We start from the raw sequence: 27,605 nt of genomic DNA on the forward strand, positions 1-27,605 counted from the left end.
TCTTATTCTCCACATCACCCAAACAACTAACAGAGTTTATTTCTAAAACATCTGGAATCCCATATTTGACAAAGTTGCAGACAGATGGAGCTTTCAGAACCAGGTTGACACTGAAGGAAACTTAAAACACTTTTGCTGGCAGAGGTACAGCAGGAGAGGTGTTGAATTCCCTGCCAGACGGAGCTGTCATTCAACAACCCCCGGTAGAGCTGGTGATAACAGAAAATCTGTGCTTTTCTTGGTAGACATGCTTCACAAGGAGGATTTGGGGAAAGCAAGGAAACTTTGGCAGCAGAGATGTCAGTCTTCCAGCCTGAGAGCATCCTGATTAGGAGCATCTGGTGGGTCTGTGACCCAGCACTCTCACAATAGCCAAAGCTGCAGGAATATTTTAGCCCTGTCAGCAGGCACAAAAACCAAAAGGGAACTGGTAACTTACATCTCTTGATCTGGTATAAGCAAGTGCACTTACAGCAAAAGATATTCTTTGGATGACCACAGAATGTAGTTCAGAAATTCTTTGGTTGTTAGACTGCGTGAAATTCCCCTTGACTTTTTTTTTTGTCCATATGGGTGACAAGTGACAGAGTAATGTGAGAGGCAGGAAAAAAAAGCTAGTATAGTGCCAGGAGAGGGGGCATGGTTCCAGGGGAAAGTGGAAACAGCCTTTTCTGCAGAGAAAGCTCAGGCTCCAGCCCCAATCCTTAGCAGGTGCTCCTCCCCATTGTACCACAGCGCTGAGGTCGCAGCTGCATTCACACTGTCTGCAGCAGAACACTGCTTGCCACAGGATTGCCAATTGGGCTTAATGCTTGTGGGAAGGTTCCTGCTGTCAATCTGAGGTGACACCTCAGGAGGTGAAGGAGAAATAACAGTCTTTTTCTTCTAGGGGAACAGGAGAGGTTGTATCCTTAAACATCTGTCACATTAGTCCAAATTAAAGTAAGCGTGCTGGTTTCCAAAAACTGTGAAGTCAGTCTTGGCAGGAGGACTGGTGATCAAGCACCCCTGTTGCAAAAAATTAGACACACACACACACACGTGTGTGTGTGTGTGTGTGTGTACCTTCTTCTGTAGGAATTTTCACTTGAAGTGCCCAGAATGAAGTCTCTTGTCACATAAAGCCATTTGACTGGTCCTGTGCTGGCAGCACAAGAAAAGCTGAGCTAACACTGACACTGCTGACAATGGATTCCCAGTTGAGAAGAATTTTTATTCTCTTAAGCCAGAGGGCCTTTGAGCTATGCTCAATTCTGGTTGTTAAAAAGAAAAAAAAATGGATCATTTCTGACTAAACACAAAACACATCATCTGAAGGTAGGGGGCAGAAGTTGAACACTGTAGAAAAATAAGAAATAGCCAATATGAAATTGGTAATAATACACCTGCCTGTTATATCATTTATTTGAATAATCTGTATTAATCTGTATCTGTATTAATATTGAAGCACTTTATCTTGGCATGAATGTATGTACCTTCAGCCACTAAAACCAGAATTCTGTGCTTTCTAATTGTTTTCTGCTCTGTGTTGGTCTAAACAGGACACTTTTGAAAGGGAATAGCAAAAAGAATCACAGAAACTGTGCACCATGAGGAGGTGGATTCTTACCTCTTCAAGTTATCTACTCAGTTGTTTTCATTTACTTAATCAAAATTTTTGACACTTTAGCAGTTAGCCAATTTTCTGTTGTCAGAAATAAAAATAAATTCTAAGTAAATATACATATATTAGGTTAGAAAAAAAAAAAGGTGGCAACAAATAGCAATATATGTAGACCTTCCATGAGGCACAAAAATTTTTTTCTGAGAGAACTATTAAATTACTTAGCAGTATTGATGCAGAATTCCAGACAAATAGAAAAATATATAGGAGGCCAGAAAATGCTTTTTTCTTCAGACTGTCCCTGGTAAACCGTATAAACCCAAGTTCTGCTGCACCATCATGCCGTTATCCTGATAGAATAAACCAAGTTCTACTTGACAGCTAGAGATGATAGGAGAAGCACCAAAAAGAGGAAGAAAGGCCCATGCTTCCTTTTTTCCTGCAAAGAATTCCCAGCTCACCAGAGATGGATTGCAAAAGGAAAGACAAAGGTGCCAAGAAGGCATTGTCTCAGCACTGAAGTTACATATAATTTCATTATGATACAAGGTTGGACAAAACTGAACTGTTCTATCTGTCCAGGCTCTGGGCAGAGTCCCCAGGAGCACAGATTCCAGCTGAGGCAGAGCAAGTGATAATACCACATGGAAGAGAGAGAAAGAAGCACATTGCTCCATTCACAATGGGCTTTCCATAAACACTGTTAGATTACAAAGCGAATAATTTATAGCAAATTTTCTAATGAAGCGGTCTTACTATGAAAAGGAGAAAATAAAAAGACCCCAAATATTAAATGTTCTTGGGTGCATATTTTCCTGAATTTGGCAAGGGAATTTTTTAAGAATAATCTTTGCTAAATATTAATGGAGAAAATCCCTGATTTCATCATGTACTGTTGGGGTTAGGAGGAAGTGCTTGCAATGATGTTTTCAAGTTGCAGTTCATAATTTTTGATGCTGGCTGAGCTGATGTTAGAAAAAGTCCGCAGTTCTGATAGAAAGAGGTAACAAAGGCTTGGGTCAGCTTATCCAGGCACAAATTAGTTTGTAAGTGTTCCTTGGTTAAACGTATAATCCTTTGACGTTAAGAATCAAGTAGGAATTTGCAGGATTTCCCTTGTGTAAACAGATGGAGGAAATCAGAAGGAATTTTTCTGTCCCTCTGAAAGAAGAACCAAAAGACTGTCCAAATGAGTTTTAAATAACACTTATTGCAAATAGCTGGAAACAACCACAGCCCAGCTTGAGAGATAGAAGTTGTCTTTCTCCGAAACAAGCGTTTCTCCATTATAAACTTCTTTGGGTGGGGGAAGTGGGGGGAGCAAAAAAACTTTGGTTCACAACATTGTTTTGCATAGGAATTCAAGTAGATCTTCCAAAGCTACCAGCTTGTCCAGGCTAGTAACAAAATACCCACGGCTCTCTCCTCAGTAGTGGACACTCCTCTTTGGTATCCTGTTCTGTAAGGCAGACGTCTTGCACAGGTGATGGAGTCACACAGATGCATCTTTGGAAAGGAAGACAGTGTCACTTGTGTTGCCACAAACAAATTCATCCAATTTATTAAGCAACACACTGGAAACCTTTTGGTAAGGGGTGGGGGAGGGAGAAAAGAAAGCATTGCTATGTTCACTATTTGCTAGAAGCAAGTTATTTTGCTCTTGTAGTTATTTGTTAACATTTGTCAGTAGTTGTGAGAACATTTGTGATGACAGAAAATTTGGAATGATTGCTTTTTTTGAGTAATTCTGAGACACAACAACCAGGGAATTAATAGATCCTTCCAGGTAGACACAACCCTGTGCCAGAAAATACAAATATTCATTTTGGGAAGCATTCTGGCAGTTACTAAGCATGATACTTACTTGTTGATTGTGTGATGCACGAAACTTTGTAGGATGACCACATGCTTATAACACAAAGTATTGTAGCCAGGAACCCGAAAGTCTGGATGAGAAAACAAACAAACCACAAATACTTATAGAGCATTAGATGACACATATTCCATGCATGTATGGACACTTTTGTATATTCAGCTATACATTCTATGGAATTAACAGACCCCAAAAATAGTGGGTTTTTTTTCACTAATTCTGACAAAAGACTAAAAATCCCAGAAGTTTCTGTAGTATAATAGTATATAGTATAATATTATGTCTTGTCAAAACTGAAAGATAGACTGAGAGTCATACACAAGGGGGGATAAAAAGCTGGACAGCAGCATGCAGTGTCAATTTCTAAATTTCTCACTCAGATTCTGCAACAAAGAAAAGATTGTTTCCAGTACCTCTGATTACTGCTCTTTTACTGCTCCATTCAAACAAGTCTTTCCCTCCTGTCTGCCAAATAAACAGGACAGGTAGGTCTCCTGGTCTGTTTGCACCATCAAGACTAAGTTTCTGAAAGTAATTCTTTATTCTGGAGGAGTTGTATTTCAGGTCCTGCTGGTGTGAAAATACTGTCACCCACACTTGGAAGTCATGCCTCTCTATGTAAAGCCTTCCAGCCAAGAGAAGCAGAGAGCACCTGCCAGAAGTCAGCTCAGAGCCTCAGTGAGTTTTAGCTCAGGAGAAATTATCTTGAACAGGGCTCTGTTCACGAGCAGGAAGTGTTGAAAGCCGAAAAGAGGAGTGAAATCTTTTAGGTAATTTCTAGCTGCTACAACAGTCTTTTGTTAGAAGTTAATTGTCTTAATTCCTCATCTAAACACATTAGTTCCTGTGAGTTAAAGCAGAAGCCTTTGGTTTCAACGCTCTGGCAGGACAAATACCAACTTTAGTGGTGAGTCCAGCATCTGACAACAAAATATTTTTATTGGCACTGTGTTACAGAACATTCACTGAAATGAGCTAGAAGGTCATTCACCCAACCAAGACACGAGTAAGGCAAGTCTGTAAGAAAACAAAGGTACAAGTCATAGATTTCCAGTGACCTACTTAATATATATTGCAATTTTAAAAGTATCAAGCTTAATAAACAGTCTTACCGCTCCAGCCACAAGTCCAGTTATATTGTAACTCTTGGATGCTGCTACAATTGATCCAATGAGAAGCAGAATTGTACCAATTAAGTAATGAAGAAACTCCTGAAAAGACAAGCACAGCATGCATCAGAAGGGAAACGTATCTGCAAAGCATTTTGATATGTCTCAGAAAGAAAGCTGGCAGTTGACTCAAACCCTCAAACTCAGAGGACAAAACAGAGTCAAAAAGGAAAAAACAAGCAAAGCAAAACAAAGCAAAAAACCGAAAACTAAACCGCAGCAATTCACCTTGTGAGTGGATTTTATACCAAATCTCAATTTCTGTCCAAAAAAGAACAGTTTGGGTTACTAATGTTACTGGAATGGGATTTACTTACTGGGTATGGATGCAATCCTTTCAATTCAGCACAGCACATTACTTCATTGCATCAAGTATGCACCTTAAAGAGATGATTCTGGAGGAAGGAAGGAGCCTTAAGGACATATTTCTCTAGCCTATATGAAATGGCATAAGTGGAAAACCAAATGCTCCTACTTCTGATAATCTTAGGAAGTAAGCACTGGGACCTGCTGCTGCATTTACTAAAAACTTATATCAGCTGAGACTGGAAACCACAAGGAAGCCATGAAAAGCACAGCTGCAGTACAACATGATGCCATGGGGATTTGTGAGAGAGGACCAAGGCACCACATTTACATTCTTCTCTGGTATGATAAATATCAGTCCAGGAGTCAATTCTACCTTGTTACAAGCAGGGGTTATCTGTGGATTTTGATTTTGAGTCCTCACAAAGCTTATGATGAGTGGAAGTGTTTGCACACTTAGCATTGCCTGTTTCTTGTGTATGGTGGGGTGGGGCAGGTGGATATTTGCTTCCTCTATCTGCATTTCACTACCAGCATGAGCCAAGCAAATACAAAGCAGAGGAGAAGAGAGATTCTGTCTCAAACCAGAAGATAGAATATAGTCCCAAAGGAAATTTTCCAAGGAAAGCCCAGAAGATGAACAGTCTACCATACCAGTTTCACTCTGCTCGGGTGTTAAAAAGAGCTGAGGAGGCTTTTTCTGTAAAGTAGGCTCTGTGACCACAAGTTACTTCCCTAATTTGTAAACTTGTTTCGGGTAATCAAAATCTCAACCCCGGCATTTGCCAGAGTAAATTATATGCATAAGGAGGCTTCTCTGACTAGCCCGTGACGCAGCAGGCAAATGGGACATGCCATTGCCTCCTTAGAGACATCAAATAAAGCAGAGTACACAGGCTACTACTTCAGAGGGATCCAAGGGATGGGCAAAGCTGCAACAGAGTTATCAAAGGCCACATTAGGTGGAGAACCAATCCCTGGCAGGGCCGGAAGAGTGCCCCTCTGGAGAAATATTTCCAAGCTTTAAAAGCTGTCAGCAGTGAACAACCTCTTGAACCACTTCAGCTTTACTGGCTGCAAATCACACCCCTGATTGCAATGTAAAGATCCTGCCAAGAAACTCATCCAAATGCTAGCTGTAGTTTCCCAGACTCTCTCACGTCTTCGTCTTCTGTTCTAAAGATACTTAAATGTGACTGAAAATGAGGTTGTTTGTTTTGTAACAGAGCAGCAATGTTCAAGCATCACATCTATAAAGCTTTCTGAAGCTGAGCAGCCACAAATTTCTGTGCCTTAAACTCTGGAACGTTGAGGAATAATTAAACACACAACAAAAAAAACGCCAGAAGCAGCCCATGCAGAGGCAAAAATAGCATAGTCCTGTTACAGCAATACACATAATAAATGCTGCTCTGCAAAACTGTCATTTATTGGCTTACTTCACTCCTTTATTGAATCCCTGCATCTGTACTATCTCTAGATAAATAAGTACCTTTAGAAACAGATAGTGGTGGCACACATTTGAAAAAAAGTCTAACAATATTTTCAGCTAAAAAGAAAAAAGAAAATTATTTTTTTCTCTTTGGTTATAAGTAGATGGATGGACAAACTGTTGTCTTAGATCTGTAAATTACTTACATAGCTTCCATTAACTGCCACCCAACCAATTCTCGGGTTTAAAAATTCCTATCTCTCCAGTTGGCTTTCCCCACTCTATTGGTCCTTCTTCAGTGGAACAAACACAGGTAAGGGAGGCATGTTCTAAGAGGTTGCTAAAATCCATCATCCCACCTTAGGATGCAGAACTCTTCTGCTGGGTGACCTGAGCCAGAGCTACTGAGGAAGCTCAGGTCTCACATTTTTGGTGCTGCCTGTTGGTTCTCTGCTAGGATATGAGAGATGGATGTGTATGGGAAATGCAGGAATGAGGCAAGAACATCCTGTAGGATATTCCAGGAATGGCCAGACTGCAGCATCAGGCTGAGGCTACTGTTTTTTGCTGTTAAGTTATCTAAAACCATACAAAAAAAGAGGCACATTTGATTTAAATAGCACAGACTTTATTTTGGGACAGGATGTAGTACATGAATTCTAAAGCTATGATTTGGTCCTTTAGCAGTCCCTACAAATGACCTGAGCTAGGACCCATCTGCTGAAGGCTTGATGATCAGTAGCTTCCTTTCGATTGTCTCTTAATAAAATTATTGCTTTCCTTATAGTAAATCTTGATTTCTGTCTGTGTAAAGCAGGGCAGAATCAAATCCAAATCAGCTGAAAATCTTACAGTTACACAATCTGCTGAACTGAATGCAAGCAACAAAAGGATCTGCATACCAGGTAAAAAAGAATTGAGTGAAAGACAGCCTGTCTTTGTGAGACAGCACAAGAGAATGGACTGAGAAAGTCCCATCAACCCCCAAGAGAGAAGAGGAAGCCAGGCTTACCGCGAGTGGCCAGCTAACACAAGTCAGCTTCCTGTAGACTCTGAAAATGTGCATGATGTAGAAGAACAAAATCATAACCAAGTCGCACATGGTGACAATCTGAAAGAAGCTGTATGCACTGTAATCTGTCCATTGAGAATTGTTTACGCTGATGAATCCAATCAGCAGTGAGATCTGGAAGACAAAAGGCACATTCAAGGTGTTCACTGTCGTGCTCAGAGGGTCGTGGAGATGATTTTAAGCACAGCAAAATGGTACTTAGAAACAAAAGACAAATATCTAATGTAAATAGGATGGCCCCAACCAAATGGAGGACAAAGCAATGGGCATGATAATAAGGTTTTATAATTAGCTGATAAATGAACTGAAGCAACCATTAGAACTGGTGAAAGGGCCAATGGCCAGAGGGAAAGCAACAGTTTCAGCCTGAAGAACTCAACTTGAAGATGTCTCTATGTACAACAGAAGAGGTCTCAAATAGAGAAATGGAACTGAATGACTGGAGTTGCACCAGTGATTGAAGCATCTGAATCCCAGAGATTTTCAGAAGGAGTCCACTGGAAGCTGTGAAAATGGAGATGTTCATAAACACATGCACCTTCCCTTTCATTTAGTGACATTTCTCACATGCACAATCAGAGGACCTGAGCTAATAGTTTCACTCTTCCTTTTCTGCCACTTTTAGAGCAGAACTATTACTGGACTATAAGACAGTATCAGAGTAAATAATATAAACATTTGGAGGAACTGATTTAATTCACCTCACCCCCAAATGTTTTATAACTTAATACTGCCACATAAAACTATAAAACATTACTGTACAACTTCTTTCAGCTGCAGGCTTGCTAAGGACAAAAGCTATTTCCTATTTTCTTTAATCTAAAGCTACTTATTTATTTTACTAATCTGACTGCTTCCACCAGCCTGGCTAACCTGGGTGATCAAAATAAATCTACCAAGAATATACTGAATTATTTTTTATTACAGACTCAGTCAATGCATGCTTTCAGCCACTGTAATTTTTAGTTCATCCAAAGTCAGCCAGAAGCTGTAATGATTCATATTTTAAGTGTTTCTCCTAGACATTAAAAAACTATCTGAGGAAGCCAGCACTTCAAGACTGCACCATCCTTTCCTGCACACTCATCTTCCAAACTCCTAACCAACTGCATTCATTATCAGAATAATTTGCTTAAGATTAAAAGAGAAATAAACCCCAACCCAAACGCCCAAACAACATAGCTTAGATTCTCCCTAAATGTTAGCCAAGTTCCACCTGCTCAGTTCTAAGTGGACAGGCTAAATATATGCGTGTACAAGGGCAACCAAAAAGTCTGTATGTAAAAACTTTGCAAGGACCTGCCACCTTCATCAAATTCCATCCAAACAGCCACATCAATGTCTTGACAGTGAGCCACCTTAAAACAGTGGCTTCAGAGAAAAAGGTCACTGCTCCTGATTCTTTCCCACACAAGTGGCTAAGCTGTTGTCAGACCTGGTCCAGCTCTATTCCTTTTACTGTGGCAGTCCAAGGAGCTGATATTAGCCCTGTAAGTGAGCCCTGCTCTCTGAATTTAAATTGCAGTTAAACAGAGTCATCTGACTTAGCCACTGAATAATGGTAACTTAATAATAAAAATAATTTAACCTGAACAATCAGGAGGAGATTATTTACCCTATAATCTAGGAGAACACTCTAAGTGATGCAAGACACAGCTAGTATTTTCATAATTTAAGACAAAATTTAGTGAAATGTTATTCAATAGAAAGACTCAACAACAAGTCACAGCAAGCACTGAGCCTTGCTTTCGAATAAAGGTGGGATGAGGATAACAATCTCTAACCACCAAAGGCCATAAGAAGTTTCCCTTATTTATTTGTCTTCACAATAATCAGTTCCCAGTTTCAATTACACTGTAAAAATCAAGAAGGAGGCGTTAAATCACAGAAATATTAAATCTGCCCACTGGCTCATTTCATGCATGAACAATTAACTTTAGCAGGTTTTTTTACAGTGTACAAAGGATAAAGAGGAGGACTGGACTCTTGAAGTACAACCACCATCCAAATAATAAAAAGCACTGGAAGAAAACAGTTTAAGCTAGACCCAGTTCTTTCAATTTCATGGAAGCATAGCAGTATTTTTCTTTTCAGTTAAAAGATATAAAAAATTGAGAAGCGTAAAAAAGAATGTGAGTCATCCAAGGACAGAAAGTACATCTGAGTTGTCACAATCCTCAGAAATAAGAAGATACATGGTACCAACAAAGAATCTGCTCAATTCCTAACAAGGTAGACCCATGGATTCGAACAAACATGCTTTCTATTTCAACAATTCTTCATGACTAAAACAACTCCAAATCCAATTAGTAAAGATTCTCCCTTATTTGGTTTTAGATGTGCCTCAACACACAGATAGGAAGAAACTACTGCATGGCAAGAGATTTCAAAGATTTACTTTCTTAGCATAAATCTTGCAACATGAGATTTCTGAAGAGTGTCCTTGGTTCATAGGCACGTGCTTCTGTTTCACAGGACAGGTGCAAAGGGGACTCTCTTAACCATTTTATATAAAGCAGTACCCCATCTGCCACACTACATTGCCTGCAGATACAGTCAGAGTTTAAAACTCACCTGCTGAAAAAAGAATGCGAACAAATACAGGTATTAGAGCCACAGAATATCACTGGTTCTTTGAAACTGACAAATATTGAAGTTCCTTCACCAGATACTGGTTTATCATGATATACCAGGTGACGACTGCACCTTTTTTTCCCCCTGGGATTCTAGTTTCCAGAGAACTGAGTGATAAAGTGATAAATATGTAACTGTCTGGGATACAGATGAACATCTATCTTAGAAGTCAGTTTGTGGCACAGAGAGAGAGAAATGAATGGCAAAGCACTGAAATGATCAAATGTTATGAATGTTCTTTATGCATCTGTGCTCGGGGGAGCAGGTTTATACACCCTGAAAATAAAAACTGGAGGCACAAAAAAAAAATCCAAGGCACTGCTATTTCCATTTCAATATACCACTGCACAGGTCATGACAGCAACACAGATGTAAACCCATAGCCAGCAAGTACAGGTCAAGTGATGGTCAGTCTCATGAGAAGATTTCAGTGTGCTCCACAATATACATCTGGGCTCCAGACCTGCATTACAAAAGGGGTGAGGGACACATTGCAGGGTACTACTATTTAAGTGCTTTCTGCTTTCTGAGAACAAAATAAAGACCATATGCATTAATCAACCCCAAGAGGGATTTCTGGATTTAAATAAAATTCCACATTTACTCTGTTTCATAGAAGTCAATCAGCTTAAATGAACCCAGTTCTTGACTCTCCATTGAGCTAGATATTTTAAATGAGTCATGAAGCACACTTAGGGACACTGGTATAGATCAGGAACTATCTTGCAGTCATGGCAATGTGAATTAAAGGCAGTCAGCACTTAGCAGACAGAAAAAACACAACAGAGCCTGAAAGACTTTTACAGAACCTGCATTCTCTTCCCTACTTGGAGCTGAAGATGAGGTAACCACATCCTCACAATCTGCCTCTTGACTGGCACTGACATACCTTCCCAAGCCTAAACTCCATTCTGATTGGAAATTAACTTAGATCTACTAAAAAAATGAAACATAGTTCTTTCTTTCCTGATGTGGTCTTCTTCCTAAAGCAGCCCAGGAAGGTGTTGGCCACTGTCACCACAAAACTACATGGTTGGCTCATGGTCATCGTGTTGGCCCCCAAGATCCCAAGGTCTTCTCTTGAGTACTGCTTTCCAACCTCCAGCCTGTACTGGTGCAGGGGCTTACCCTCAAATATCTCCAGATACAGGACTTGGCATTCTGTGTGAAACTTGATGAGACTCTTCTCTCCAGACTGCCAAGATCTCTCTCTCTCTATGGCAGCACACAACCCCCTGCCTCATCAGCCATTACTCCCAGTGAAGGAGTTTTTCATCACCTACAAACTTTCCAGGAGTACACTCTGCATCATCCAGGTCATTAATGAAGATGTGGAACAATGCCAGTCCCAGTATGAACCCCTGAGGTACACCACTAGTGACTGGCCTTCAAATGGACCTTGTACCACTGATCACAACCCTCTGGGCTGGGTTGTTCTGTTTTAAATCCATCACTGCCCACTTATTTAATCCACACCCTGTCAGCTTGTCTGTGAGGATGTTATGGGAGACTAGAACCTTACCCAGATCAAGGTAAACCACATCCATCCCTCTTCCCTTGTCCACCAAGCTAGTCAGCTCATTACAGAAAGCAGTAAGGCTGGTCAAGCATCATTTCCCCTTTGTAAATCCAGGTTGACTACTCCTGATCACCTTCTTGTCCTTCATGTGTTTGGAAATGCTTTCTAAGAGGATTTTCTTCATCATCTCCCAAGGGACTGAAGTGAAGCTGACAAACCTGTAATTCCCTGGATCCTCCTTCCTGCCCGTAGATATTACATCAATCTATTCAGAATGGCACACTTCCCTTTTGTATCTCTCAGGCTACAGAAGATAGGGAAAAACTGGACAAGAAGGGAAAGACTGGATAAGAGGGATACATTCTCCTCTGTGCTATAAAATGCTTCAGGAAGTGTTCCCTTGAAATGCTATTTCTTTTTAAAAATCAGCTGTTTTCCTCCTTGTTTCTTCTTGTCCCTAACAAAGAATGAGCATCTGGAGCCCACTGGTCATTATTACACTCAATAAAAACCAAAGAAAATGCATATCAAGACTTCAAGGAAATTAATCTTCCACTGCAGGAAAATTCAACACCTTCTTAATGAAAGGAGAGGACTCGTGCCTTCATATTAAGAAGAAATTATATGCAGAAGGAAGATTCAACTTCCAATTACTCCTAAGGCAAATGCATACTGGAAAAAAGTCCCATGGCATTAGGTCCAGATGCTGTTGTACTCCTGATTTCAGACGCTTTGAATTCCACCTCTAATTCCCCATGCTCACTCTTGGGTGGCTGTAGTCCTGCAAATGCAATTAGGTTACAGAAAAACCTTGGGTCCAAACACCCTGTCCACATGGGAGTGGGCTGGGCATGATGCTGAGACCCAGAGCAAGCCAGCCTCACAACCCTCAGCCTCTCTGCTGGCTGGGTCCTCCTGTGGCTCCCAGTCCTGTCACTGGTCCCAGAGGCCACCAGCAACACTGCCCAAGAGCTGCCTGCCCCTCAGGACTCATGGGCTGGAGCGCACCAGCACAGAGGGAAAAGCCCAGACCAAGCCAGCGAGTTCCAAGGAGCTTAACAGGGAATCGCCTGCTCCAAGGAAGGGGCAGGCAGGAGTGCGTGCCCACCAGCCCAGAGATTACACCTACAATTTTCTTCACTAGTGCCCTGAGGGTGACAAAGAAAAGGATTTGTTTTGCTCTACATGTACCTACGAGCTAGCTGGCACCACAAAGCATTTTCTGCTCATGCGGTAGAAGATTGTAGTTTATCTGACCACAGAACAATTTTATAACCCAGGAATCAATCTGTGAAGTGCTTTCTAAGATCTTTTTCTACTGTCCTGCTATAATGGATGTCATAAATAAAGCTCTGGCTTTTATTGCCAATACCTAATTCTTCTGTAACATTTGGAGAGAACTAAATTTTCCACAGACACAGCTACCTGCACAAACATAAATCCCACATGATCTCCAAAACTGACAAGAACCTACTCTTAAAGGAAAGCCTAATGTTCTGAGGATGAGAGGCCCATTTCCATAGGCAAACACTGACACAACAAGGGAGAAATTGTAAGTCACTGACTCTTGAATCCCGACTCCAGTTTTGTAACCCTGTTTCTGTATGAATTTCAGTAAATCATGTATTTCACCACTTCAGCTGCACCAGTCACCAAATGAGGACTAATAAGGACTTCACATGCATTGTGCTAAAGTTTTGTACCTTTGAAACATTTCAGACATGTAAAATAAGGTAAAATTTTTGAGGACTGCTAATAAATGTCTAGGGCAAGACAACTGTTTTCCTTTACGGAATGAATGAAAATAGATGCTTACTAAAAATACCCCAACAAGCAGAGAAGCAAAAACAACAAGATGAAACCCCAAAAAACCATACCAAAATATCCACATCTGTTTCCTCTCTGCTCCCCTCTCCAAAAAGCCCAAATGGACAATCAACAGATCACAGATGTAACAGACAAGCAGGTGTGAAAATCATCCAAGGAGGAAGCCACACAACAAGCAAAAGGAGGAAAATGTTCACTTTCTGAGAGTTGCTTAAGTTGTTATCTCAGCACACAAGATAAACAATAATGAGTCCTAGCTCACTGTAAAATGGAAATCGGTATTTATTTCCTGTCTGTCATTTAGTTACTGAGTGTGAGCAGTGATTCAGAAAGCACACCATGCACAAGACATTGCAAATAAACTGTTTCCTAATCTTTACTGCTAGGACTACTTTACTGCTCATCCTCTTGACCATCCCTCACTGTTCAGCACCACACATTCTCAGACCCCCCTGTGCAGCAGTTCTTGCACTACTCTGACAGTGGCTATGGAGCACAGGTTACCCTTTCCCACTCTGGCTGTGCAAGCCCCTGCACAGTGGGGATGTTCTGGTGTGGGTGTGGCACAAGCTGCCTTCTCAGCAGCTCACAGGGTCTGGGCTTTCTGAGATGTTGATAACATATCAGTGCTTCCGCTGCTGAACTGAGCCCACACAGCAACAAGGCTTCCTGCCTCTTCTCCCTCCCCTCATCCCAAAGCAGGCTCACAAGTGGGCAACACACTGGCAGTGCCAGCTGCCTCCAGCTGAGCAATGGAATTTTCCAGCCCATATGATGTTGTGTTCAGTGGTAAAAAAAAAAGTTCAAGACAAAGAGGTTTCAGGGGGAATATTTTGCGTTATGGCATTTCTCTTCCCAAGCAACCATTACATATAGAATCATAGACTCACAGGATATTTTGGGCTGGAAGGGACCTTAAAGACCATCTATTCCCAGCCTCCTGCCATGGGCAGAGGCACCTTCAACTAGACCACCTATCCAGCCTGGCCTTGAACAGAGTAATGGAAGAATTTACAACTTTGCTTGTGTGTGCAGCTTTTGCTTTTCTTATAAAACTGTCATTATCTTTATCCATGGGTATTTTTGCCTTCCTTCTATTTTCTTCCCATCCTGCAGGGAAGGGCAGTGAGTGAGAGGTTGGCTGGGTGTTTGGCAGCTGCCACTTTATGTGGCCCGCCCCTTATCTGGATTTATAGCTGCTGTGGTAGTACAAAGAACAATATTAAAAAACTTAATTGCAGAAAGAAACAGACTATGGTTTTTACAAATCCCAATATGATGCATTGAATTGCCAGGCTGAAACTGCTACCTGAGCATGTAACTTTAAGCTCTGGATAATACTTTTCTTTCTCTATATAGAAATAAGACATGAAATGCCAATCTAACTGCGGGAGGAATGATAACATTAATAAGAAGCAAAATTGCCTCAAGGTGCCCAGTTACAGAGGAACACTATAACTCTTATCTCAAAGTTTCACCATAATACCAGGACATACACATCCTCATGTATAATCCACCCAGCTCTGTGTTATCTTTTAATTTAATTACTTTGCCATGCAATGTATAACTACATCTTCATGTTTCTCAGAGTATTTTTCTTCTTGACTTTTCCCCTCTACTATATTCTCCCATGAGACAACTTTTTGTCTCCATTGTTTCCTTTCCTTTTTTTCCCTACTCCATATTCCCCTTTCCTCTTCTTTCCCTCCATTACACTCCATATTTCTTCTCCTTTTGAATCTCTCATTCTTTCCCATCCAAATCTCCCTCTATACATGGCAATGCACCCCAATTCCCCCTTTTAATGTTTCCTAACTATCTTGCCCACTCTCTTACATCAGGGCACGTATTGAAATTAGCTAACCAAAGATTAGCACCATTCAGGGGAAAAATGTCAGGGGACAGGATACAGCATAGTGCTACACCTGCAAAAACACTGTAGGCAGCAGCTCTGGCTCACCAGTTTCCTGTTAGTAATACCTGAAAGTGCTTTTTGCTTTTACATCCATTGTACTTGCTGGAGGACTGATGAACCTTTGTACTGCTTTAATGTCCCTCCTCCTGAATCTGAAAAGAGGAAGACCCTGAGAACTATTCATAACATTTATAAAACCTGTTTGATTTCCACTGTCTTAAAACTTACCCCAGTTTTAATGCAAGCAATTGTACAGAAGTGGTGTCTGCAGATTTGGAGCAAGAACAGCACTGACTTTCATGCAATTTCATCACAGCCCTTTTTTTTTTTAATATAAGAGCAAAATTATTTTTGTATTTGAACGAAAAAAAGTCAAAGTTTCCAGCTTGTGACACCAGCCAAGATAGTAAATGGAATTTTCCATCCCTACTAGAGCCAATCTGGATAACTGTGCCCTGGAGAAATGTCACTGATTACAGCTGTACATTTCCAAATGTTACACCTCAACACAGTGAAGCAACACCCACATATTATTAAGTACATATTTCTGGATGGAATAAAACAATTTTTAACAGCTTCCCAAATCAGAAAGATGAGCAAAGCACAGACCAAGGTTACAACTGCAGCTCATGCAAGACTGGTTCAGATAATTTAAGCAGCAATGTTGACTACTGCTGAAATTGAGATTTCCTTCTTCCAGGGCAGTGCTGGAAATGTGAGCTGTAAATTCCTACTAGAAAAAGAAGATAAAAGGCACAGTCCATTTGAAACTTCATTAATGACAGACGAAATCAGCTGCCTGCAAGTGCATGGTTCTGTGAAGCAGTCAGTCTTTGGTTGCACAATCATCTCTCAGCCCCTGCGTCTGGGCAGATTTCCTTCTTGTCTGGCAGCTTTGCTAAAATAAGGAGGCTGCCTGGCCTCTGATAAGTCACTTCTCTTGTGCACCACCGTCCACAGGCTATTTATTGAAGATAAAAATGGTGGGAGGGTGAGAAAAGCCAAAATAATCTTATTCAGACCCTCTACAACACAGATAAGAGGACAATCCTAAGTACAAGCAAGTGGTGTTCTATATCTATTAATAAGAAATTATCTATCTGCTCAGGCCCAGGCTTCAGTGGTAGAAAAGAATGTGGGGTAATCCCAGAACCAGCATATGAAGGACATTATTAAAGAGCCCTTGTTGCAGGATGTTAGCCATAATCATTAAAAAGACAATTCTTTGTAATGACTAGCTGCAATTAAGTCCTGCCTGCCACTGATCACAGGGCATGCAGGACTTCAATCCTGCCCCTGCCAGCTGAACTAGGTCCCTGCCTCAATCCCACAGCTGCCTGCACACACTGAAAGGCACCATACAATCCTGCATGTTATTTACTGAAAGCTGAGGACTTCATAGTGACATGGCAAACAATATTGTATATTCCCATCAGGCAGTGAATTAGTGAAAAAAAAAAAAAAAAAGTTTGTTACCCACAACAACCTCATAATTTTATTTCTTCTACTTTCCAATTTGTTTAAAGATCAATTTAAATTTAAAACATTCCAACTGTGAAAGCACTATCAGTAAGTTTTTTCAATCTACGTAAAAGCTGCACACATGACCCTCAAAGTATTGCAGCAACTGAGTAACATTGCACCAGTGGCATAATGCAAGTTACAAACAATTCCCCAAACACATAAATTCCACTGCAAAACACTATTAATGGCACAGCTGACTGCTAGCATGTCTGCAAAGGATAAGAACAGAAATTTTAATACAGCAAATGCCCTAGCAAGGTTCCAGCTCTGGGAAACACAGCTGCTTTCCCTCTAACTTTCAAAGAAGTGCCACCTGCAACAACTGAAAATATTACTGTAGACAAAGCTAGGAGAACCCTGCACTTTGTAGCTTGTTCATTTATTAATAAGGAATTAATTCTCTTTTTGCAGCAATAAGGTAATATTCAAGAGAATACTACCTTACTGCTGCAAAAAAACATGTATGCACATGGCTGCTGCTGTAGTTCACCCCACTGTAGAAGATCATCTATCTTGCATACTAGGGGGAATCTCTAAATCACATCTCAAAAGACTACAGGAAGTAAAAAACATTGTAAGAGACTTGAATCTCCAGACTCCCCTAGGAGAAACTGGGGTATCTGGTGATGGCAGCCAAAAATGAAAGGAATTACCATAACCAAATCTCTCCAGATTCAAAACCTGCACAGCAAGCTGTGATTGATACTTCCATCTTCTGCAAGTCAAGCACTTAGAACATCTAGATCCTCCTGGAGAGCCATGTCAGCCGTTCTCTCCATCTGGTAAACCTGAAAGTCAGACAGAAGGGCAGGAGAAGACACTCCACAGTGTGAGTAGCTTTGTGAAAATGCAGAGCATGAGACTGCCCACCTTGCCTGCCATACTTCCTTCTAGTTGGCTGGGAAGATAAACTGGGTTTATCTTTAAACCAGGCACCTCTGATACCACCACTTTGAACCATTCTCAGGTATATTGTTTGGTCTGTTTTATTGCTTGCCCATCCAAAAGCCCCAAAGTGAAGCCCCATATGGCCAGTGATACATAATATAGAAAGAGCTTAATCCACACTTGTGAGCTATAAAGCTCTTGTAGATCAATTTCATGGCTGTCTAAAAATGGATCCACCAACCATGCATGGCAATACCACCTACAGAGAAGGAGCCCACGTTGGCTGGCCAACCAAGCCCGGATCAGACTGGCTGCCTGCTAGAAGCCCAGGGTACATTGTGTATATTTACAGGCAGCAAAGTTTCCACCATGAGTTTCTGGATATGCAATATGTATCTAGCAGCACAGAGACAGTTAAAACTAAGACAGGAACATACAACACAAAACCCAGTACCCCACGGCAATGATCATTCTAGTTAAGCTATCCAATTAGATGCATGAAAAAACAAACAGCAATCTCATCTTCCTGGAAGTTGTTGCTGAGATCAAGGGATACCATGTGAATGGCTCAGTGATGTCTCATGCCTCTGCCTGCCAACCTTCAGAGAGCAATCTGCTCATCACTCCCCGTTAGAGACGCTGCTCACAACACAGCCCCTTCTGTCTGAGGCATTTAGTGCTTGACTGATTCAGATCTTCAGTTGACACCTGCCATATCTCTCCCTGCCTCAGAGATCACCACACTGACATCTGGCAGTCACAGACAGCACATGCAGCAGCTAAAAAGTTGTTATCTATCATCTCCAGCAAGGGTTTTGCTAAGCCATGGAAAGGAGCCTTGAGCGAGGTCTCCTTGAACACGAGGAGGACTCGTTTACATTACCAAGTTCACTTAGCTGTGTTGGCATATCATGATTTTCATGAGGAAAACACAGGTGAGAGTTCCTGAAAACATCAAGACAATGCCCAGATGAACTGGCATCATCACAGCCTGGCTGCTGGATCAGGGTGGGTCTCTGCACACCAGAGAACAACCTTTTCTAAGGGTGAATAATCGATGCTTAGCAAGGTGCCACAGAAGTGAAGGGCAATGGAGGAGGGGGGAAAATGAGACTAGATGACATTCCCCCGTGGCACTGTTGCAGCTGGCAGCTTCCAGTGAGCGCCTGGAGACTGAGAGGCCTCTCCAACAGGCTGGGACAGCACTCCTGTGTCTGCTAGGAAATTGGGTACTCAAGCAATTGCCAAAAGGCTCAACAAGCCAGCAGGTGAGAAGCAGCAAGTGGGGACTGTGCTTTTCCCAAACAAAGAAAAGAGCTCTTGCAGAGCATGATTACAGACTGGAGGAAAATAGGCTAAGTCAGTCTGCAGTTCTGCAGCTGCTGATGGTCGTCTCACGTTAACAGCATACTTTTTGACCAGCTGTCAGCACTTGTGTCTTGACCTCATTAATGGTACTCCTAAAAAACAAAAACAAAACAACAAACTGCCAAAAATATTATAAGAAAATTCTCCCTTGAAGCAGCTTCTCAATTTTGTCATCACACTTCTATTTTCCTTAAGAGGAGCTGTGAGCAGAAGAGGAAGCCCTAAGCATTGCAGCTGCTGCTATGTTTGCAGGAACAGCAGCAAGGTTTTTTTTTTTGGCTTTGAAAGCTGCAGATACCTATCCTAGACCAGTCAGGCACATCTGTCCTTGCCATTACATTCATCAAATAACCATCATCACAGTGCAGGGAGTTGTTTCAGCCACAATGACCCCTTTAAGAATCTCAGTTACACAAAGAAGAGGAAGTTGACTGATGGTGAAGGGAAATCAGAGCAACTTCAGAGTCTGAACTCTGTGTACAGAAAATAGCAATTTCTGGCTGCTGTATACTTTTCATATGACCACAAAATAGGAGGACAAGGCCACAGCACATACGATGTGACAACAGCACAAAAGGGACAGCTCAGCCACAGGACTGAGTGAGCACCTCACAGGGACTCCCCAGGGAGGGCAGTGGAGGAAACACTTAGTCATAGAAGGAAACACTGTTCTGGCTCTGGGGGACCAGAGCAGGTACCAGAGCCTCAGGGTCAGGTGTGCTTCTCTAACTGATGGCTTCTACTAGATCACAGTGAGACACAACAAATTGTCCCAGCCCCTGCAGTTCTGGAACCCAGTGAAGGATGCTTGGCAAGATGCTCTCTGCCATGTATAGGCTCTGAGTGGATGGAGCCTGAACTTGTAAACAAGGGATCCACTGGTGTCTGTCACTCTGTGGCAGGAGAAGAGAATGTTCAAAGGGACACCATCTCCAAACAAAGTGAGGACAGGGAACACTCTGCTCTTGCACATCTTAAAAGAAAGTCGCAGAGCAGTAAGAATCCATGTTTTTCATCACTTCTTATTATCCACAGACAACATGTGACCTAAGATTTTAAAATACCACCTTAAAATTTAACTTCCCATAAAACAAACGTGCTAAGAAACCACTGCCAATACTTCACTCTGCTCCTTCAGGCATACTAAACACATCTCAGGTAAATTTCTATGCTTCATTTCCCTTTTTTTTTGTTATTTCAGAAAACATATTTGTTGACCCCTATTCAATCACCTCTACAGAAAGAATCACCTCCACATGCACATGCACAGAGATTGCTAATGAATGTATTGCAACAAATTCTCATGGATGCACCAAATAAGCAATGAAAAGATGGTTCCAACTTTGAGCTTTTAGAAAGCCTCTTTTAACAAGTAAAAAATAAAACATTCACTGACACATTCAGAGCAGATATATCCTAGTGTTTAATAATTACTATAATTGCCTTGGAGTTGATTTTTTTAGACTTCTAGAGCAGTTCTGACATAAAAAAATTTATGAGTTTCCTTTTTTTTCCCTGAAAGATGTAAATAGAAATTAAAACAGATGGTATAAAACCTTCCCCTGCCCAAGAGAAAAAGCAAAAGGACTACATTCTCAGCTTGTGGTTTGAAACACATGGAACCACTTCAAATTTATGTATTTCCTGCCCCTCCATGCCAGACACTTGTTCTTGCCCATGGAAGCCTCTGTGGCTGCACTGTTCCCTAAAAACACTTACAGAAAAAAGAAAAAAAACCACAGAGCTGAAGTAAAGCTCCATTAGTTCCCTGGTACTGTGTAACCTGGTGGACATCTGCATCACTGCGGCTGAGAACAGCTGCATGGAGACAAGACAGAAGAGGATAATTCCTTAAAATGGTGTTGCTTGTGGAATTTCACCTCATCAAATAAAAGTGTGTCAGCCTACCAGCAAGCACTGCTTGGTTAACATGCAGAGAACACAGTGTTTGCTTCCAGCTCTTATGCAAACACCTGGACAGAAAAAATGGCCACCCAGAGCAGCAGCATGGAAAAAACATCACTGGCTGAGGCTTTGGTGTTCTCAGAGGGGAAATAACAGGACCTCCCAGTCCTACTGGGCTTAATTACTAAGCTTGGACATTCCTTACTCGAGTGCTCCAGCTTACTTTGGAGCCATGTAAGACTCTGATAATTTTTTTTCTTTCTCTTTGTTCAGCATGCCCAGCAAGGTCCTTTTACTGCAGTTTTCCAGCAAAACAAAATTAATGAGCAGCTGCAACAGCTCTGACCTTGGCCTCCAAAAATGTATCTCACTGCTTAGCCAGTAGTTTATCTTGCACATTTTTGGGGTGATTTCCCACAATCTCCCAGAAAGCACAGTCTATACAGGACTCACAGACAGGCTTACAAATTCAGCACCTCTGCATATCACCAGTATGCCTCTCTTCTGACTGAGCAGCTTTATAACCACACAAGCAAAAGTATGCCACTGGCACAGTGCTGCACAGAATTAGATGCTTTTCTTCAGTCACTCCATGGACAGAAAGATGTTTCAGTCTCAAGATCAAGTTAAAAGACTGATTAACTCTCAAATAATTCCAGGCAGCACTTGCTTTTGTGAATTTCTTTTTCTTTCATCAATTATTTTGATCATGAATTGTTTTCTTGCACTAACAGATTTTGCTTTCTTTTCATATTTTAACTTCTTCTGGATATAGCTCCCCAGTAAATTTGTCTGATATTATACAGCACATTCAGAAATGGAACTTGGCTATAGCAACGTAACTACCAGCATTCTCTAGCCTTCAGTGTTTGATGAATGAATATTCTCTTGAATACTATTATGCAACTATATGTTAGTATACAAATAACCCAGAGAGGTTTCAGTACACTTCAAAGTTCCTCAGAATTACAGACTGGCTTGTTGGCCATTCATTTGTCAAGTATGTCATTGCTTTTGTCAAGGCATACTTTGGAAATTAAATGGATACTCTGCAGAAAAGCTTTAGCTATTGCATTTTTAACAAGTTAAAATAATGTTGTTAAGTCAACTTCTATTGAGTTTATCCTTTTTTTACACTGCAATTGTTTGTAAATCTTCAGCCTTGAGAAGGTAATTTTGATTTTCTTGTTTTCTGTCTTGTGAAACTGATGGCTCATATTGAGCTGACAGAATCAGCACTGGTTTTAGCTTAAAACACCCTGTGTTCTGAGGCTGTGCTTACTCTGACAGAGCTGTAATAGTAACAGTGGTGTCACTGTGGCAACAATGGCCTTCAGTCTGAATTGTGACCAAAGCTAGCTTGGCCCAACCTGGGGGAGGTGAAAGAGAGCCCAAGAAGGCCATGGGTCACTCTGCACCTCTCAGGAGAAAGGAGTGGTCTGACAAGAGTTTGAGAAGCCTGAAAGACCTACACAAGCACGTGCTGTACCCATGATGGCTGTCCTACACCCTCCCCAGACACTTTGGACAGGACAGGTGATACAGTCACTCCTACCAAGTGCCTAAGAGGGGGATACCTACACAGGCTCCCCTGTGTAACATGGGCTGTGCTGGAAGCAGGACAGGACCCCATCCAGTACAGTGCCAGTGGTATCCTCCAGACTCCAGCTGTAAAAATATAAAATGCACATGAGGGCTCCAGGACAAATTCAGAGGAACCAGACTTGTTTCAATCTATCAGTACTGGCACTTGAGCCATGCTGGTGACAAGACAAATGCACATTCATACCACTGACCCTAATGGCACAGGATGCCTCAAAAAACTCCCAAGAACCCATCTACTGAGAACTTGCCAAGCTAAGCAACACAGCTTCCTACAAAGGCTTATAATAAAACAAGCCAGTAGTAGCATAAACACAAAGCAAATGTTCCTCAACCAAACCAGCACAACTCATGCAGAATGCTGGAGAGTACCACCTGTGTCGATTTTGGCAAGCTGGTGAAAATTCAAGTCACTCAAGTCAGTTTCTCTGGTTTAAGTGCATTGTGCACACTGATACACACCCACTCACACACTTGCTTAGTACACTACTGCTAAAGAACCAAGGTGGCCATAGTGGGAAGTTAGATATTTCAACATCTAACTTTGCAATTTCCTGTTAAAATCAGAATGTCAGTTCAGTATGGATTTTGAAAAGAGCTCCAACTAAGGTTAGTAACAGTCGCATATGGAAAAGCAGCTTTCAAATTGTCTTACTGACACACAAAATACACAAGTCTGCATAACTATATTTTCCCCTCCATTTTATTTTCAACATATTTATAGACTATTCCCCAGGCCATGAAGTCAATGCATAAAATACACCGTCTTTTCAAAGCTACAATCATTCTGCAAGGTTAAAGGAATTCTCTAGCAAAAAAAAAAACAAAGGAACTTCTCTAGGCTTACAGGCAAGAAACACGTTTTTCTTCCTAATTTCATTCTATGCTAGACACCACAGCACCCAGAATTTCAAAAGAATGCACCGGTAACACCCAACATTAGCAACAATTCAGGCTGCACAATCTCCTCAATAATCCTGAGTTTTAGTCCTTCTGTCTTACAGCAGAACAGCTGTAACATTATCTTCTGTTTTCTTCCTATGATTTCCATAGCATGTTGTTGCCATATATTAGATTAATGTCACTCACATATACATACAATTGTTGGGGTTTTTTAGCTTGCAAGGACAGCAAACAGCCCTTAACATAACAGTAAATGATGAAAGGTTTCTTTCCTGCTCTCTATCACACCCTCTACTTCTTGGTAAAGGGGGTTGAGGAAGAAAGAGAAAACAAAACTTGTAACGTTTCCTCTTCACAACCACAACCACTCAGAGGCCCAGCACATAATTTAATGTGATATATATCTAACCCAAATGACCTTACCTTTTTCCTTTGCCAGCATAAGGATTCTCAGTAAGACTACAGCCACCAGCCACACCAACACTAGTGCAGGAATATTTACAGATTTAGCACGAAGAAATCTTTATCAGAAAAAGTTACTGCCAACATTTTGTACTAGGAGAACTGAATGCTCATACAAATGGACCTGTGGGTAGGAATACTGTGTGCGAAGAAATAGAAGAGAATTGCAACAATATTTAGCTCTCCCTATTTTATTGGGTGCAGGAGTATATCTAGAACTAATGTATCATGGTTGTTTCTACATGCTACAGCACAGACATTTGCTTTTCTTATGGAATTATTTGAGAAGGTTCTGTTGTGATATGTGATATTTCAAGAAGTTCATTTGCCCAAAGTTCCTTGAATACCTGAGGTATCTCCTACTGATGCTTACAGGCAGGATGAAAAGCATAAAAATAAAAGAAGGTGAAGCTGAAAGAGTGCAAAGAAAAAATAATTTAGATTATTTTAACTTCTGTTAAAGGCACCACAGAAAGTCACTTGCTTAAATTTGGAGGAATTTTAGATTCAATAGCATAGATAAAATATGACTTTATGCAAAGTATGTGAAGCATTACATAAAATTAGATAGATTTACATCCAGCACATGAAAATATGTAAAGCATGTAAAGAATGCATGCACTTAATACATGCACCAGAAACTGACATTACAGCACAAATACCCATGCTGTGGCAGCTTTTGGAGTCACACCTCAGAGACACCAGGGCAGGACGGAGGTTAGAGAGGATGAGTTATTTCTAGTCCATAAAAGGAACTGCTCTTTCCACAGTGGTGAAAGCAAATAGGCTTCCAGCTCATCAGCAGAGCACAAGTCTACTGCTTTAGGGCTACACGTTCTGTTGCAATGTAGACACATGCTCACTTGTCTCCTGCAAAGATTCCCCAGATCCGCTCAGTGGTTTGGGAAGAACCCAAGCCAGGAGAAGGCAGCAGACAACTCTTTGTGCTCCTACAACACAGAATTCACAGAGAGGGGCAGCTCCAAGGTCTCACGAGCGCAGGGCAGATGCTCAGCGGGTAGAGGCAGCCATGACCAGTCATGGTCAACTTCATCTCCTGCTACTGAGGGTCATTTGTAAGGCCAGCTGGCAGACAGTAATGAACTGGAAGAAACTGGACAGCTCTTAAGGATAAACTTGAGGATTTGATACTACTACTACTCAGTAACTTAGAACATAATGAATCCTAACTTTGAATGTAATTTTAGAAATCTGGGTGCTAATAATCTACACAACTTAAAAAAAATGACTGAACAAATACAGGCATGGGGAAAGAAGGCACTAAGGGAACTTACAAAAGATGAAGGCAACAACTCCAGGATAAAACTCTGTCAAGGCACAAGTTTTTGCAGGATGAAAACATACATATGGACGTATCTGTACCTGATGTCTTTCACGCTCTTTCTTGAGTATTATCCTTGCCACTGCTGTAATTAAGCTGACAAATCACCCTACAGATAATTATGGGCCATAAAAATGAGAAAGAGCAAATCTATCTGTTAATCTTCTCCACATCTGCATGGAGCTGAATTTCATGCACTGACTTAAGGCATCAGCTCCAATCTTGGCAGCGTTCCACCATCGACTTTTGAATTTCAGCCATAAATCCCCCACCGGGTCACTGCTGGAGGTCTCTGAGAGACAAGGCACGGAGCCAGCTGGAGCTGCAGCCTCAGCTGGGGTGCCCACCTCCACCAGATCGCCGTGGGCACTGGCACTTGGCCCCGCTGTCTCCTAAAACCTTACCCACGCTACGGATGAGGTGCTGCACTGCAGCACGATGTGCCATCGCATCACGGAGCTATCGCTGTTCATGGCAAAAAGTTAACACTGCTACTTTGGCCCGTACGCGTCCGTCTGGCCAAAAGTGCTCATTGCTGCATGAGGAAAGGCAAAGGCAGCTTCCGACAGACGGCAAAGCTGCGCTGTGCCAAAGGAACGCGGGCTTTTCGTCCTGCTGGGATGTGCGAGAGCTGGGGGGCCAAGCCCGCACGGAGCCGCGGCTCCGGCACTGCCCGACGGCGCTCTCCACCAGGAAGCGTCCGGCAGGGATGAGCGCGATCCCCGCGGGCTGCGAGCGCCCCAGCGGGAGCCCCGGCAGCGGCCCCCGCCCCGCTCGCCCCTTACCATCTGAGCCACCTTCAGCATGCCGGCGCAGGAGCGGAAATAGCCGCCGTCCATGAGCTCCGCGTCCGAGCCCGCCGAGGAGGAGGCGACGGTGACGGGCGGCGGGGCCGCGGGCCCCCCGCTGCTGACCCCGGTGCGGATCACTCGCGCCCCGTGCGACATGGCTCCGTCCGCTGCCCTGGCCGCTGCCCCGGGATCGGCACGGGATGGGACGGGATGGGATGGACGGGGCGGGGCGGGCGGCGGCGCCCCGGGCTGGCGGGGCGGGCGGAGCGCGGCGCTTCCCCGCCCGGCCGCGGGGCGGGGAGGCCGAGGGGCGCCGCGGGGGCTCGCCGCGGGGGAGACGCCGCCGCACCCAGCCGGGAGCGGGGACACGGCAGGGACGCTGCCCCCGCCCGCCCTGCGCTGCTGGGTGACATGGAAGCAGGCCGAAGGCAGCTCCGCACGGAGCAGCTTGGCGGGGCAGTGACAAACCCCGCTGCGCGAAGCTCGTCGGCGGTGCGCTGGTTTGGGAGCCGCTCCGGTGCTTTGCTGTGCGGCTTCCCACACGGCACCTGCTCTTGCCAACCCGCCGCCCCCCAGTCCTCTGATTCTCCATCTCACAAAATATAAAAGCCACTTGAATTAAATGGGCAGCAACAGGTAAAACTGTAAGGACTGTCCAGATGTCTCAGGCCAAGTGTTTGAATTAAATCATACAGCAATACTAATGAAACACAGCAAAGGAAGCTATATATTTCCTCAAGTTTAAAAATAACTTGTCTTCTTTCTGACAACTGATGTAATAGCAGGCCTTTGAGCTGGGCATATGCCATTTTTGTACTCACTGCAGTAGTAACCCCATCTTCTGCTGCTTTGTTCTACAGTCACAATGCAGGTTCTGTTCATATTTAATACTTAATAAGTTCCTTCAGCAACTAAAATTGTTCTAAGAGGGAAGACATGTAAGCCCAGATGACCCCCAACAAACATCAGGCCCCAGCATAACCAATTTACTTGGAGCAAAGTGGGTCTGCCAGTGTGGGCATTGGTCCTCACTAGATTAAGCAGTACCTAGTTCTGGACTATTGTTAAGCCACCTTGTGGTTGCAATAAAAGGTATTACCTGTCCCACCACATTTTATCTCATGTCATTAGATATTAAATCTACAATACTGGCTACCGCCAAAAGTGTAAAATGTTAGCTGCTGAGAAAAAAAGGAAAAATTTGTTCCACTTTTAAACAGCTGGTTTGTTTGTTTGAGGGTTTTGTTTTGGGGTTTTTTGTTTTGGGTTTTTTTGCCTCTTCTCCTTACAGTTCCTATTTTGTTTCCTATTTGGAAGCATGCATGGCTACAGGTTTCTATAAGCCCTGTGGAGGAAGGTTCCAGTAACTTCTTCACTTCCTATTTAGAAATATGGGGGTTTTACCTGCTGGTTCAGCTTCTTTAGTTCTTTAATTTTTTTTTCTTTTTTTTTTTTTTGAAAGTATGTGTG

The 27,605-nt window shown here is 42.3% G+C and overlaps 2 protein-coding genes across 2 annotated transcripts in view; one reads left to right on the top strand and one right to left on the bottom strand.

Moving 5' to 3' along the window:
- The window catches only part of OSBPL10 (oxysterol binding protein like 10), a 492,302-nt gene that overhangs the window by 251,089 nt on the left and 213,608 nt on the right, over positions 1-27,605 (top strand). The gene's annotated exons all lie outside the window — the stretch shown is intronic.
- CMTM7 (CKLF like MARVEL transmembrane domain containing 7) lies at positions 5-26,336 on the bottom strand. Its single transcript, XM_021525872.3, has 5 exons — positions 26,130-26,336; positions 7,396-7,569; positions 4,589-4,687; positions 3,468-3,549; positions 5-3,109 (listed from the first exon to the last, which is right to left on the bottom strand). Exons 1-5 carry the CDS (start codon positions 26,289-26,291, stop codon positions 3,096-3,098), a joined length of 531 nt encoding a protein of 176 aa, XP_021381547.1. The 5' UTR covers positions 26,292-26,336; the 3' UTR covers positions 5-3,095.

The sequence above is a fragment of the Lonchura striata genome, chromosome 1, assembly GCF_046129695.1.
Source record: "Lonchura striata isolate bLonStr1 chromosome 1, bLonStr1.mat, whole genome shotgun sequence".
In the NCBI taxonomy this organism is placed as follows: Eukaryota; Metazoa; Chordata; class Aves; order Passeriformes; family Estrildidae; genus Lonchura; species Lonchura striata.